The sequence below is a fragment of the Vidua chalybeata genome, chromosome 1, assembly GCF_026979565.1.
Source record: "Vidua chalybeata isolate OUT-0048 chromosome 1, bVidCha1 merged haplotype, whole genome shotgun sequence".
Classification (NCBI taxonomy): Eukaryota; Metazoa; Chordata; class Aves; order Passeriformes; family Viduidae; genus Vidua; species Vidua chalybeata.
Genome location: NC_071530.1, coordinates 27,684,415 through 27,698,062, shown reverse-complemented (window position 1 = coordinate 27,698,062; position 13,648 = coordinate 27,684,415). Strand labels below are relative to the sequence as shown.

At 41.0% G+C, this 13,648-nt stretch overlaps 1 protein-coding gene across 3 annotated transcripts in view; it reads right to left on the bottom strand.

Annotated features, from left to right (window-relative positions):
• Positions 1 to 13,648, bottom strand: part of SCIN (scinderin) — a 65,868-nt gene that overhangs the window by 38,128 nt on the left and 14,092 nt on the right. For 2 of the 3 annotated variants that reach the window (XM_053936007.1, XM_053935999.1), the window contains exons 4-5: positions 6,521 to 6,675; positions 4,872 to 5,033 (exon numbers count right to left, since the gene is read on the bottom strand). In XM_053936007.1, the coding sequence (XP_053791982.1) occupies positions 4,872 to 5,033; positions 6,521 to 6,622 (264 nt within the window). In that variant the 5' untranslated portion in view covers positions 6,623 to 6,675. Of the gene's footprint in view, positions 1 to 4,871; positions 5,034 to 6,520; positions 6,676 to 10,330; positions 10,599 to 13,648 lie in introns of those variants that run through there. The other variant, XM_053935991.1, reaches the window with a different exon arrangement.

Here is a 13,648-nt window from a genome sequence, read left to right as displayed (position 1 = left end):
TGGCTGTTTATAGATCAGTTTATCATTACCACTATAGGAATAAGAAGAATGGACAACTGAGTACAGTTTGCCTTCAAACTTCATTTAGCTTGAGCTGTAGTTATTGCCTCACCCATGTGCACTCTTCCTTTCGGAGAAGGGTGATGTTCCGCCTGCAGAACCTACAAAACTTTCCAGCTGCAATCAAGCCCAAGCAGAAACCTCAGTGGTAGTGATCACACACTGCCCTTCACCCCCTTATTTTAACAACTGTCTCTTCATTTCTTTGAGAAGGCTGAGCAGTGCACAGCTCTCTGCCTGCCCTTTGCAGTCACCTAGCTCATGGCACTGCTGCTGTGTCCCATCAAGAGATTAATCAGATAGAGAGAGTCAAGTCTTTTATTTCAGAAAGCTCTATCCTAACACACACAAAGAATATTTTTGCTGGTCACTACGGATACAACTTCAGCAGGGCTTCCCAAACTGATTTGGGAAGCATTCAATAAAATCAGCTGATCAATTAATGTTGCTTTATTTTATTGTTACTTCCATTATTTCTGCTCCATATTTTGATAGCTACCCAAATTATTGACACATCTCAACATTCCAGTTCCATAAACAACCAGCATACATCAATATACACAGTATTCACAATACTGACAAGTTTCCTTCCCACTTTAAACCAGGAAAATTGACAAAAGATATTGAAGTCTTTAGCACATCTTATCAGAAATATACACATATACAGTATGTTTACCTATGCATCTAGATAAATACTAAAAAATAACCTCAAAAACTGTATGTGTGTTATTAACTAAATGGTACAGTGATTCATCTTTCCCCCTGCCTTCTGTGATCATTTTCCATGTCCTCCTGCTCCTTGTTGTTTGGCAATTTGTCTTGGTGATGAAGGAAGAAAAAGGATTCTGTCTAAGGGGAGGTGGCTGGAGGATGGGGTGAAACAGAGAGCGCTACATCTGGAGCTAAAGGGCAGCACAGAGCAAGGCCAGGCAGTTTAAGGCCATCAAGAAATGTCAAACCCATCCTGGTGCATCTCAGGTGGGATACCAGCAATAGTTCAGGACAGGATTGGAAGGGCCTTGAGGGGAAGCTGTATGAGGATCAGCTGAGGTCACTTGGTTTGCTCAGCCTGGACAAGCCTGAGGGAAGACCTCATTGTAGTTACAACTTCCTCCTGAGGGGAAGAGGAGGGGCAGACACTGATCTCTTCTCTCTGGTGTCCAGTAACAGGACCTGAGGGAATGGCCTAAAGTTGTACCAGAGGAGTTTAGGTTAGATATTAGAAAAATGTTCTTCATCCAGATGGTGGTTGGGCACTAGAATGGGCTCCTCAGGGACACGGTTGCAGCATCAAGCCTGACAGAGGAATTTGGACAATGCTCCCAGGCACACAGTTTGACTCTTGGGGCTGTCCTGTGTGGGACTGAAGAGTTTGACTTTATGATCCTTGCAGGTCCCTTCCAGCTTAGCATATTCAGTGATTGTGTGGGAGAAAATAGCAGCTCCTGGAAGGCCTTGAGCAGAGCTACATCTGGCCAAGGTGCACTAAGCAGCACCGACAAAGGAAGGTGTGCTCCACTCCAGGCCCTCCCAGCAACTGCCCTGCACTTGTCTTGCCAACCCAAAGGCTCCCTTACAGAGAGATTCCCAAGTTCACCAAAGAGATATCATGGAAATCTCATGTAGAAAAAAACACCCCAATTTAAATCAGGGTCTAGCATCCCAGCACTCTCCTGGATCACTCACTCTAAGGAGGATCAGTACAGTTACAGCCCTCAGCTCATGGTGTTACTGCTTGACTAGAAGCTCTTCACATATTTCCCACAGATAATTCCCTTCATAGCACAGACAGCGCTTTCTCTGCCTTCTGCACCTACTTTCTCTTCCAGGCAAGAGTTCAAAAGAGGCAAGATGAGACCTGGGCAGGATATTTGAAGTGCTGTAAATGTGGTTTAGCAACAGATCAGCCAAGGTGCTCTGTGGGTTGTGAACATGGGACACAACCCCATGGGATCCTGACCACTTTTAAGAGACAGAGAGACTGTCAGGAGGCAGGCAATTACAACACCATTTTTTGATCTTTTTTCCAGCCAAGGTTTTACTTCAATAAGAAGGCTGGATCAAGAGAGAATAACATTCATTCAAGGTCAGGTTGAACAGGGCTCAGAACAACCTCAGCTTATTGAAGATGTCCCTGCTCATTGCAGGAGGAGTTGATCTAGATCCCTTTCATCCAAAACTATGGGTATGACCAAAACTCTAGGTATGAGATAAACATCAGAACTTGAATTGTAAATACGTGAACCTAGCTTGAAATGTCCACACACACTTTTTGCTTAAAGCACTATCCCTGTAAAGGAAATCCTAGTGATAAGTAATGATTTTATTCCTATTCATTATTGTCTTTCATAATTTTCCTTTATCTGTTCAAACCATGAGTTTAAAATACTGCAGTAATTGAGAATAACGGGAAAACTGAAATTATTTTTATTATATTAGATAAGCGACTTGATAAAATATAACAGGAAATGGACAGCACAAGCAATTTTTCAGTGCCATAGAGACCATCCTTCTGGTTAGCTAAGAGACTGGGGAAAGTACATCTTGGAAATTCATCTTATTTGACACACTACAATAATTGGATATTAAAAGCATTGACAATAAGCTCATTATTTTATGCAATTACTGCCCATTATTCTTAGACAATGAGTCTGCAGTGGTCTGCAATAAATACCAAAACTCAGAAGCAACCCTATTTAAGATTAATTTTATTTCAATTGTTAAGTAATGGAATCTACTTTAGTGAAAATACTTTTCTTTTTTCAAAGGAAACTTAAATTCAATTAAGAGCTCCTATAAAGACTCAAAGCCTCACCCATTTACAATGGGCCTCTAGTCATGGAAAATTTCAATTTGAAGTACAATTATTTCTTACAAAACTTGAGCAAGGTTTCTCCTATGACATTGTATTTTCTATCACACTCCTTTAATTACTTCACTAGACTTGTATATCATCATCCTGAACTATGTCACCCATTTTCATCTCCCACAAGCATGGTCTGGTTTATGCAATAACCTGTGACTATGAATATCTAGATGCTAAAACATTCTTTTCCTTAACTTGTCAGTACATCCAGAAAACCCATCTCTCTTCCACAACTGACATGAAAAGACCAAGAACTTGTATTAGACCTGTGATTTGACTGACATTTCCCACAGAATGGGAAAAAAAAAAAAAGGGATCTAGGTATTGTTCACATCTAATCTTTCTTCCTGCAAAGGCACAGTGTTGCATTGCTGCTTGACCTCTGTCTTGTCAAACAGCGAGTCAGAAACCAGTGATGTTATACTGTAAAAAAGTAAAAAGCTCCCAATGTACAGTCAGTATCAGGTAAAGACTCTAACACTATATTACATTTCAATTGCTTAGTGAGAGCACTCTCCTCTCACCAGAAGGGATGGGCCCCAAGCTATACATGTAACACTGCAACACATCCATAGTGCATTTCATCAGTGTCACTGCCATGCCTGAGGTGTGGCCTGAATAATTACTCAAGGTCATCTGGGTAACTGCAGCACAGTAAGGGTCAGAACAAGTTGAATTCATGGAGTACACCCAGTTCCACAGCATGTCCATGGAAGGTTAACTCCAGAAAACTCAAGCCCAATTACAGCCTTACTGCAAAAGCAGCATTTTCTAGCAATGTTTAGTTCCAAACTTTCCATCTCCCATGGGTTAACACTGGAAGGGAATGATTTGGGTCTTCTATGCAAAGTGACATTGAGAGATTACTTTGGATACTGATCACCAGGCTGTTCTAGATGATTATGTCACATTGATATAAGAGGAATAGGATAATATTCAAAAAACACTATTTGATGTTCCATCTGAAGGCTGTGAAGCATAATAAAATTCAAACATATATTGGTATCAAGTAGCTATATTGATTATCTCCAACTGTCATAATAGGGGATGCTTTCAGAGAAAAAGAAACCATGAATTTTCTTATTTCAGAGAAAATGTACACCATAAATTCAGAAGAGCCCACTTTTCAATAGGTCAGGGGAATTCTGAGATCTTGAAGCAGCTGACCACTTCCTTGTTAAACACCACAGTTAAAATCAACTGCAGATAAACTATTTCCTTTCACATGCTTTCCATTTTACACATGTGAGCATAATTTCAAATGGGTAACTAGCCTCCAATTAGTGTGGACTACATCCCAGCTGCTACTCTTAGAAAGTCTTAGCATGTACTCTGAGGTGACAGCACTACACTTTAAGCCATTTGAAGCAAGCAGAATTATCTTCTCTTATGTGTTAATATTCTTCTGTGTTGTCTCTACTTGTTTTCAGCAGAAAGCCTTGAAGCAAGGGATTGCTTCTCAAGTGATCTCTTGAAACCAAGTAGTTTTATAACCCCTTCTGCAGCTATTTCTTTAGGTCTACTGTCACTATCAAAGTTTGATACTATGAAGAAATGCTTTTAAGACAATGGTTGAATCTGTGTTCTGCTCTGAACTAGCACTGATCCCACTCATCTGGTAGAGAGTGCCAAAGTCCAACTGGACTTACAGTGAGCTGTTCAAGCTGCTCAAACACCAGTACTGAAAAACCTCAATGCCTTTCCTCTCTGGCAAAGAGAACTGTTTCTTGACAGATAATCTGTGCACACTTCAGGAAACATTTAGGGCAGTTTGAAACCTTTCAAGTGGTATGACACTATAGCTAATTTTCTAAAGCAGATTCTTTCTATTCTTTCTGCTGGTTCACATGAGTGACAAAATCAGTTTTGCATTTTAGGGGATGACTCAAACCTTAGAAGGGACATAGCTCTTACTTTTCAGTGTTTTGCTCTAGAAAATACTTACATTTCCGAGGTCAATAATGAAACAATCTCCTTTGTTGAAGCTGGTCCAAGCCAAGGGGACTTCTGTGGCTCTCACAACTCTCCGGCCCTTGATATGCAGCAGCCTCTGGGCACTCAGATCATTAGTAACAACATGATTAAATCCAGAGGCAACACCCCCTGCCTGAATAAAACAAAACAAAGCAGTCAGCTTTATTTCAGCTTAATTTCTGCCAAGTTACTTTTTTTTGGCTACAGCTGAGGAGCTGTGGAAAAAATTAGTTTATGTAGTGAGAAACAAGGCAAAGTAATGTACCGTTTAAGAGTGCTGAACATAGACCAGACAGACATCACTGCTGCTGAACTCTCAGGTGTGAACCTTTAGCCAAGGGAGCAGATGTCACCCTCCTTCCAAGGGTTTTCAGATAAACAGCAAAAGTGAAAACATACAATTTTGCACTCTCCAGCCTCCTTCAGAGGATGAAGCAATACTGAACCCCATTGTTAGGACAAAAGTCAAGGACTGAGGAAAAGCAGAGAGATATGCAACTCCTTTTGAAGTTTTTCAAACTTGAATCTCAGAGGCCCAGGTGGTTTTAGTCCCTGGTTACATGTAGATGGATGGATAATTCCACAGCAGCTCTGTAATTTTATGAATATTTGAAACTTAAGAGTCAACCTGGCAAGGAGTACCAAACTAGGGGAAGTGAGAGCAAACTGTTGATTTACAATCTGTGAGTGTAAATATAAGCATAATCCTATAAACTGGCTTGGATGTCTGCCCCTGTGAGGCAGCATTCTCCACTCCTCTGGGAGACTCAGACCTTGTATTGGAACAGAGAGTGGCTCTTCAAATTAAAAAAAAAAAGAAAATTAAATGTAAAAGTTTGTGTGTGTCACTGCCAACCTCACTTATACAGAGTTAAAAGCTTGGTTGTGTAGACAGAGAGAAGTTACAAACCTTCACAATGGGGGAAAAAAGGCTGAATGAGCCATGGCTCCCAGAGCTTCTACTATGGAGATATTCTCAGAAGATATGTTACCTTACTCTTAAAAAAACCCCCACAGATGTTGCAAAAAAAAGAAAGTTACTTTTCAACTATTCAGCTTCTGAAAGTGACACAAGGACATTGACACTACACCTTTCCAAAAGCTAAAAATTTTCAAAATAATTTGGGAGATTGTTTTATCTACTTCAGAAAAAAACTGCAGTAGGACTGCAAAAATATAATTTTTAGACTCAAGTGAAGTTCTGGTCTTTTCCACTCTATTCATGTTTCTAACCACTTGAGCACACTGGGTTCTGCATTTGAACAAAAATATTTGGTCTGCAAGACAGAAATTATTTCAGTGAGATTTAACACCTCCCAGACACAGAGAGTCCCTACTGTGAGCTCTCTTAGACACACAAGTATGAAATTCCAGGACAGCTTTATTTTGGGGGCAAAATTTAGGAAAGGTTTTCACATATCAGAAGAGGCACTGACAAACAAGCTGCTGCTTTCTGTACAAACACCGGACTCCTACAGTTTAAGATGGGTGGTTCAGATCTAAACCCACAAAGCATTAAAAATAGTTTATTAAAATCTCCATTTAGAAAGAAAAACATTTGATCTTTATGTAGGGAAAAATGTTACATACAATTTCAGAATGTATTTTGAGACCCTTTACCTTGTATTTAATTCCTCCTTTGAAGTAACCCACAAACTCAGTAGACTCATATCCTTGAATTTCTCTGCTCTGCACAGGCTTTCCTCCTAGATAGTCATCCATTTGAACAGCAAAGATAGCTGCAGCTGTGCTTTCATCCTGGGTGCATTCTTTCCCTGAAATAAGGGGAAATATGTCAATAAAGAATTAAAATAATTTTGAATTCTGTTGGAGAAATTATTTCTGCAACAACTGAACACTGCCTTCAGCAGGTTGTAAAACCAATGTTTATGTGGAAACAAAACACTGAATCACAACTTTGTTCACCACCAAATAACATGATCTTCCAGACCATTTCTTGACTACTTGTAGAACTGTATTCATAAGGAAAAAAGTGAAAAATAGTGAAGTTCATCTTCTCTTATAATCTTCAAACAAAAGAATAATTTAACTGAGTTTAGCATGGCAAGTGTCAGCTGAAATGATTTTTGGACTTTTAGCAGAAGTTCAAAGAAAGAAAGGTCATATGAAAGGACTGTCTGGAAGTTAAAACATGTATTTATTCTAAGAACAACTCACCAAGCCATAAAGCCAAAATAATTCAAAAGCAGCCCTCTTGACACTATAATGCAAGCAAGATATTTTGCCTGGTACAGCTGGGAGAAAGAAAAGCAGTTTTGGGGCTCAGATATTTGCTTCATGAGGTCACACTTTGTTTTGTACCTTACATAGAGTAGCCTATTCCCCAGACTGTGGCATCTTGACCTAATGTGCTGATGCCTGTACATGCCAAAACCAGGCTGTATATTAAACCAAAGATTTTAATGTGTGCTCAAACATTTTGGATGAACATTTTCAGCAGTTTTAATTGTTTCAAGAAAATCACAAATAGAATCAAGTCTTTAAAAACAGGCTTCTCAGTAACTACATAAGAAAAAGGAAAGGTGATGTCTTCCATTTGGTTCCCAATCACTCCATGACAGAACTTGCTATGTTTCAATATGCTTTCTCAGAACTGGGTACCACCTTAAAGTTGGTGGTAAAGTTTTGGAGGTTTTAGGGATGGTTTTTGTTCTTTTTCTAAATAGGGGGAATCATATCCATTAAGACTAGATCTTTCTAAATTACTACTTGCATTTACACAATGGGGTTCAGGGTTAAATAAAAATTATTTTTGAACAGAGTCAGAGATAATAACTACTATCAGACTTTTTCTCATAGCTGTTATGCAATAAAGTACTTAGTGAAATTCCATTAAAAATAAAATCAAGTGAGCATCAGTCCAAGCATAAGTTACTCAAGCTTGTATGAAAATCTTAGACCTTACAGTCTAAGGCATAAACAACTATAAATAAGCCAGAGCATAAAAGAAAAAGAACAAGTTTTTACCAAACAGATCCTGGTTCACATGGACAGATCTTATGACTTCATCTCTGGGGACAAGGGTTAAAAAATAGTTAAAAAAACACCATGCATGATTGTATTAAAGATACTAAGCAGGGTATAGCCAATCTCACTCGCACAAGTATTTTCATACTGGCACAGTGCATGCTGTTTCCATTACAGATAGTTTCAAGTCCAGACAGGTCCCTTAGGATTACTACAGCTACTAAGGCATCCCTCAAGTGCCAGTAGAGACAACTGAGTCAGAATGGCTGAGCAACTTTCAGAGTGGATACAGCTGCAGCAAAACAGATCCACATTGATTGCTTGGCCATGCCAACAATGTTGATACACCCAGGTTAACTTGCACAGAAATTATCCAACCTCAACAGCATCTCAGTGCATGTGAGATACTCGGTAAAATAGTGACTTTCCCATAGGAAGCTTCAGCATGGCAGAACAACTGCGGACTCATTTTACCCCACTGATGCCAGTCACAGCTGAAGACTGTCAGCACATTGAGGTCACAGACCATCCTCCATGGTCTAGACCTTATTTTAACCCCTTGAGCATGCCTAAGCAAAGAATTATGAGGACCTTTGTCACTATGTAACAGGAAAATTTGATGTTGGGGGTCTTTTTTGCTGGTTAGAATCTGTGCACACTCACAGCCACCGTATGTGGCTGCCACAATCACATACCACAGATGACAAGCAGGAGTAGGACTGCATCACCAGACGACAAGACCCCTGTAAGTACCTAAGACCAAAGTCTGCACCGTTTCCCCCATCACAAGAATTCTTTCTTTACATCCCAAAGTCTCAGTGATAGTAACTGCTGCAGCTGTCCAGAGACACTTACGGAAAGTCTTCAGAAAGACCCTATTGTGGTCTTCCTGGCCCACAGATTATACAGTCTTTGCTTACAAGGGAAAAAATTGGTGTACAAAACAGCAGTGTGAATCAGTTAAAACCACCAACATGATTCTACTGTTTTTGCCCTGAGTGTTACTGGCCCTCCCAATACACCTTATTTGAAGTCCTGGTCTCCTGTTGCTATTAAGTGTGCAGCTGTGTTTGAGATTATTCCACCCCGCCGCTGAAGTATCTCGCAAGCAGGAAGGAATTTGCCAGCACTGAGCCTCCCTGCTGCCACCTTGCCAGCTGCACAACAACAGTGGATGCCCAGATCACCTGAAGCCATTTAGACTATCTAGGCAGCACCACATCAGCATAATACGTGCATCAATGTGTACAACTAAAGCTCTTCAGCAATGAGATTTTAATTGCTGCAAATGTCAGTCATTGTTCTACCTTCCCTTCCCAAGAGCTGCAAACAGCCCTTACATCACTCCTTGTGATGTGTCTACTAGACCTTCACTAAGACACGAGTACTTCCAGCTTCATTAACGAAAGTCTATACAGCCAAAGCCTGCAACTAATTAGCAGCACTGCTGACAGAAAGGTCTCTGCCAGAAATTCATTCACACTGCCATCTATGATTACACCCTTACCAGACACAGACACTAACATGCTTGCCAGCTGGAAAACTCCAATGACACGCAAAATTCAATGCTCAAACATTCATGCAGAAACAATCCAAGCTTTATCTGCAATTATTTTTCAATGCAAGCAAAAGTACAACGAGAACTACAGCAACTCAAGTACGTTAATGTTAATACACCTATCTTTATGTGCATTCATTGAGATGACTGCCTACAAACACAAAATTGTTGGTGAAACAAGAAAAAAGTAGTAAGTTTCAGGCAACTAAACAGCAATCACTGTGGCAGGATGACTGTCGCCAGATGGGGAAGTCACATGAAACCTCCAGGAGATGAGGAAGTCAAGTAAACACAACTTTGATGTAAAGTGGGCTAGTCAAGGTGGAAAGCAGAAGATCGGTTCCAATTCCAGTAGGCTGTCAGACTGATATTAATGAGGTCTTAAATAAAATCGGGTGTCTTTGCACTTGATCTCTGTACCATCAGAAAGCAAAATTAATCTAGCTGGAAAAGGCACACCCAGACGCTAACCTGGGCAACAACACCACAGGGAGATGGCCAAGAGGACATTTTCATCCAGATGGAAATAAAGGCAAGAAAACTACTCGTGCGAGTAAAGGCATGATTTCACTCCAGAACTTCTGTTGGGTGCAGCCAAGATTTGACTTTAACCCTTCAGTACTTTTCCAAACTACCACCACAAAGTGAGCAAGCGTTCACCTTTCTGCCGTACCCCACTATCCCACCACCCAGTCCCTCAGCATCGGAGGAGCTGACGCTTGGCACCACCCCAATCCTTGGTGGCAGCCTCCACCTCGAGTACTCCTCTTGGAAGCCTCGCAGCCTTACTGAGAAGGGCGGGCAAAGCCCTGCCCCGGATGCCCTGGAGCCCGGCGAGCCCTCCAGCAGCCGGGTGGGCACTGCGGGCTCCCCCTCGCTCCTACCGAGCCAGTAGTGCAGGCGGTAGGCGACGTTGTCCCCGCGGCGCTCCGTGCGCAGCACCAGGTACGCGTCCCCAGCGAAGAAGTCGCCGTGGCGGCTCGGGGGCACCGGCACCAGCTCCAGCCGCTCGACGCGCCACACCTGCAGCCCACTCTGCTGCCCGGCCTCGGCGAATGCCGGCGGATACCGCTCGGGAGCCATGGCTGGGAGCGGAGAAGTGGCGGGGGTTCCGCACCGCCCGCTTATAGCGCCGGGCGGGCGGGCGGGGCGCGGCGGGGCCGGCCCTGGGCGGGTGCGGAGGGATGCGCCTGTCCCACCTCTTCCAGCGGCGTCCGCGGCCGGCTCAGCTGTCCTTTAGTCATTCGTTTTTAACACGCCTGTAAAACAAACTCACCCGAAATCCCTTTTGCGTCTGTGCCCAGCGCCGTAGCAAGGGTGTTATAAAAAAATCAGCCACCCTCACTGCAAACAGAGAACGTTTCTCTGTTCTAAAATAATAGGAGAAAACGCCAGAAAAGAGGAGAAAGAAAAGTACAAGTGGGCTAATCCGGTGTCTGCGGACGTTGTAGCACTGTGCTATTTGGTTCTATAATTAGCACATCTGCCGTGTATGAACTGCTAATACCAGAATACAAAGAGTTGCTATAGCTTCTACTTTCGGGAAGCGGTTTTTCATCCCTGGCTGGAATGGCAGAGCACGGCTCTCATACACCCGGTAACCTCATTTCTTTTGTTCAATACTGATAGGAATCTTTCGGGGGGCAGGGGAGAGGGGGTAAATCTTTCCTCTGGGATTCCATATGAAGCCAGAATTTATATAAATTTATCTTTCTCAGAAAATTTAAAGAGTTCTGCTGGTGTTTTTCCAAAACTGTGCAGCAGCTCAAATGGTTTTAAACCCACTTCCTACTTGTCTGTCTCCTTTAGAAATGTTTGGTACATCAACATGACAACTGCAGTTTTCATTGCAATATGAAAATTATAGCAAATTGCTGTTTTCTATCTAATATTGATAGGCAGATCAGTCTGGGTAGAATACAAGCAGATGCAGTACAAGCTGTCAGTACATCAAAAGATACATTTCAGAAACGGTTTTGTTTAGTTTCATTATCTTATCCACCTGGATGAGTTTCGAAGCTCCTAATTTCCCCTCTGGGTTGCTTTATCAAGTTAATACAAGAAGAGTGCAAGTATCCACCTGCAGGCAGATCAGGGCTCCCTCAGCAAGTGGGAGAGGCAGTGCTAAATGCAACAAAGCAGCTGGAGAGCATCTTTGCTGGCAAAAAAAAAAAAAAAAGTTAAGAAAAGAACACCACAGCTAAGAATTTTATGTAACTATCTTCATGTCTGTTTATATTGTCTTGAGCAAAAGAGGACCTAACATTGTGTGTACCCACTATCATCTCCCATTTTGGTGGGCACTCTGTCATCAGTTTGCCAGACAGAGGTGCACAGCACCCTCAGCTTTATCCTCACTGTTTAAAAAAGCAAACTCTTCATGCTCTGTTTTCTCTAAGGTCCAGCTGAACATGGTGCAGCTCACCTTCACAAGTTCACAGCCAAGCATTTTATCCCTCATTTGTTAGTAAGCCTGTAAGTAAGCAGTAAGCCTGCTTGATAACAGTGTAATTCCCAAATGAAATACCTTTCTCAAGATGTGCATCATGTGAAGAGAAAAAAAAAAAAGAAAAAAAAAGAAGAGTAGCCAAAAATTCCACCAGTTCTAGTTTCAATATGCTATTCAAAATCACATTCAAAAGTGATTTCTCAAATTTGTCCTCACATTTATGCCAGTTCTTCTGTTCACTTTTACTCACTTAATAACACTAAGCAGTTTTTCTAATTGCATGACTTTTTGCATTGTTGTGCATTAGTTTGCTTCAGTCAGCAAGGGTAGAACTTACCACATACTCTATAATTGTATGGGTTTACTATTTCTTCTGAAATTGTCCAGGTGAATCACTTAGCAGTTGTGCTGTTTTGCCCATACAGGAGCTCAAACCAGCCCAGTGTTATGCAGTTTCATGTCCCCTTGTTCTACTGTTCTGCTTGTCTTGCCAAGATAAAATTCTTCATGCACAGATTGCACAGAATAGGTTGGTTACATTTATATCTCATTATTACAGCTTTACATTTTAAATCTCCAGACTAAATAATGCTCTAAGCAGAATGCCTCTTGCTGGCATGAGATGCATGCTGTTTGTTTAGCATTGACCATTCCCAGTATCACACACCAATGGACAAAGGTTAAAGATACAAGAACAGTTTAACTGTTTTTTCTCATTGTCTGTGTCACTACTCAGACACAAAGGATGTTAGTACTGACAACAGAGTTTTCTCATGCCTGAGTTTGTCTTACTAGGATTATGTAATCACTTACTGGCTGCTGGCAAAGAAAAACTTGGATAGAAGTTTGTATACTAAGAGCCAGGATACTTGTTTGTACTCTTCAGTGTTAATTTTTGACTGTTTGCAAATCTTGCTTTTGCAATCTCACTTCTAATGAAAATTGTACTGTCTTCTGTTGTGATCCATCCTTTTTTTGTAGCAAAAGTAAGAATTAGCATTGTTAATATGACAGATTTTCATAAATTTTTAAATAAACAAGAACTTTCTAACATGGTTAATTAAAAATGAAATTTTGGAATAATTTTGAAGTCTCTTAAAAGTTGCACACTCAGAAAGAATCTTTATAATTACTTTTTATGTGCTTTTGCATGTCCTTTGACATAGTAATTGAAGTGGAGAGGACCAAAAATAACATTGTTTTTGTGACTCAGAAGACCTTGGTAAAACAGTAATTACGATGCTCTTTAGAAATTGCAGTGTAATGGAATCTTAGATTATCTTAATATTTCAAATAACTTTTTTTCTAATTTACTGAAGATTGTATCTTGCTGATAAAATATGGCTTTCTGAGAAGGATGGCGAAGGCCTAGCACTGTTTTAGCTTTGTAGTAGCAAAAACAAATAATTTTGTGTCACACCCTTTCCTCAGGGGGAAGGCCAGATGTAGCAGTTGGCTGCTGTCACAGCCCATGAACACACTTATGGGGTAAAGATGCAGCTTTCTGCCTGCTCAACTGCACTGTTTGAGGTATGGCCATCTTTAAATGCCTGTCTTTTCCCAAGTCCTGATAGATCACACAGGAGTGTTAGAAGATGTCCGTGCTTCTCATCTAGTACTTGAAAAAGCAGATTCAAATATATTGAATTTAAAGCTTTGGTATGACTCAGATATTTCAAGGATTTAAGAAAAACTTTACCATTTAATTTTGCTCACTTATTTCCTAAGTATTTTGTTATATTGAATAAGGGGT